The 1,949-nt window shown below is 41.1% G+C and overlaps 1 protein-coding gene across 1 annotated transcript in view; it reads right to left on the reverse strand.

The window, feature by feature from the left end:
- Positions 1 to 332: 332 nt before the first annotated feature.
- Positions 333 to 1,949, reverse strand: part of ccdc125 (coiled-coil domain containing 125) — a 23,804-nt gene continuing 22,187 nt past the window's right edge. The window contains exon 12 of the mRNA XM_044195279.1: positions 333 to 1,447. Within this exon, the coding sequence (XP_044051214.1) occupies positions 1,049 to 1,447 (399 nt within the window). The 3' untranslated portion in view covers positions 333 to 1,048. The remainder of the gene's footprint in view (positions 1,448 to 1,949) is intronic.

Consider the following 1,949-nt stretch of genomic DNA (forward strand, 5'->3'; position numbering starts at 1 on the left):
CCGTTCATCCCTCCAGCTGTGTTCCACACACTCGGAGAATCTACGACGAGGAGCAGTGAAGCTGTTCTGGAGCTCCATTTAAAAACCTGATTAAAAAAGAAAAGCTTATCATAACAGTAACTCTTTCCTTACAAACATGTTTAATTTGTAAATTCAACTTTGGCTTCAGAAGACTCACTAATGCCATTAGGTAGATACACATTTTTGAATATTACACTAAGAAATAAAACAAATCAGCACAGAACAGCCTCTCTACATTTTGCACTTAGCAACAGCATCTTACAGAAATCTACAGTATAGAAATGATCTACGTGTACAAGTCACACACAGTGTACACACAAGTTTCACTGTTTTATTTTCTGAATGTGTTACAGTCCAATCAGCAAACACATTGTAGAAAAACTATGTGAAGAATTGTACAATTTATCATTATTCGCCCACACTAATTATTCAGTCTGATCAGTTATATTGCTAGTGTTTGCACACTGATAATTATGTGTTCATTTTGTTGTAATTAAGTTTTGTTTACACCAACTGGATGATGGAGTTTTTTCCAAAAACTTGAAGAAATGTTTCAATTTAAAAAACAAAGGCCGTAGAGGTCATGGGTGGAAATATTATGACTACAAAATAATGATCTAATTATAAGTTTACTATTCATACATTTTATGAAATCATCGAAACTAAACATATTTAGTTTCTCAGCAACATGGTGGTGAGATCTTATCAGCTTCCTAGCATCATCCAGCCATCATCCGATCAGTGATTGCCACCTTGTTGTCCCACCTGAGCTGTACTGCCCTTCCTCTCTGCGGACCACATGTGGGTGTTTGGGCTCCAGTAGCTGCTGGGACAGCAGTGAGCAGTCAGGCCAGCTCATACGCTTTCATACCATTCCTTCAGATACAGCCACTGTGAGGCCTCACAGGTGCTATACCCCCGTCTTCCTACGTTCCTCTAGAATCAAACCCTGTTTGTTTAACTGCTGTGTCTGTGGCCGAGGCATGGAGATCCTGTGGGTGGATCAGGACTCTGATTGGTCTGATTGTTAGATGTCAGACTTGTGGCTCTTGTGGTTAGACAGTGGCTGGATGTTGGTCTGTGATGGGTCTGACAGCTCGTGTGGTTCAGTCCTGGACTCTTGACAGACATGGTGGTTGTCCTGGCTGAAGCTGGGAATCTGGCAGCTGCAGTTGTTTCGTGCTTGGATGTTGGACTCTGATGAGACTTGTGGTTGTTTCTTAGACTCTGATGTATCAGATGTTTGCTGACTGGCTGACTGGCTCTGGTTCCCTGATGAGTCTTGTGGTTGCTTTGACGGGATCCTGAACTCTGATGGCCGGCAATGTGAATCTAGATGCAATTGTCTCTGCAGCTCCTCGGCACTGTGGGCTAACATGATGCTCACCTTCCTCTGGTGGGCCAGGGCCTCCTCCTTGTCATTCAGCTACAGCAGGAAACACACCATTAAGAATTAAGGAGAAAAATCATTCTCTCTGGAGACAAAAAAATTACACGATAACCTTTTAAAAGCTTTAGCTCCACCAACTCCACAAACTGCAGAACAGCAAAGGTCAGCTTAAAGGGTGGTTTAGAGTTTATGCTCGACAGTAAGGCAAAAATAACGTTTTAGATCACAAACAGATGAATCAAGAATTCAGGAAGCCCTGTAATAGGACTTACTGTTGGTCCACTTAAACGTGAATGCTAGTGACTCTGGAAATAACAACCAATGGCTGACTTTAAACTTTAGTATATTTCCCATTATTTCGCATTTGTTAGATACTTTATATTCAGTTAATGACCTTCTGAAATTGATCTCACCTATTTTCCACAATTTGCTGATTAATGCTCTCCCAATCCTTTTTCCTTTGATGAGTAGTAGAGGTGTCAATACCATAGATGATATTTTTGACAATTCGGGTCTCTGCTTATTTCAGGAGCTACAA

This window comes from Siniperca chuatsi, linkage group LG5 (assembly GCF_020085105.1).
Source record: "Siniperca chuatsi isolate FFG_IHB_CAS linkage group LG5, ASM2008510v1, whole genome shotgun sequence".
NCBI classification, from domain to species: domain Eukaryota; kingdom Metazoa; phylum Chordata; class Actinopteri; order Centrarchiformes; family Sinipercidae; genus Siniperca; species Siniperca chuatsi.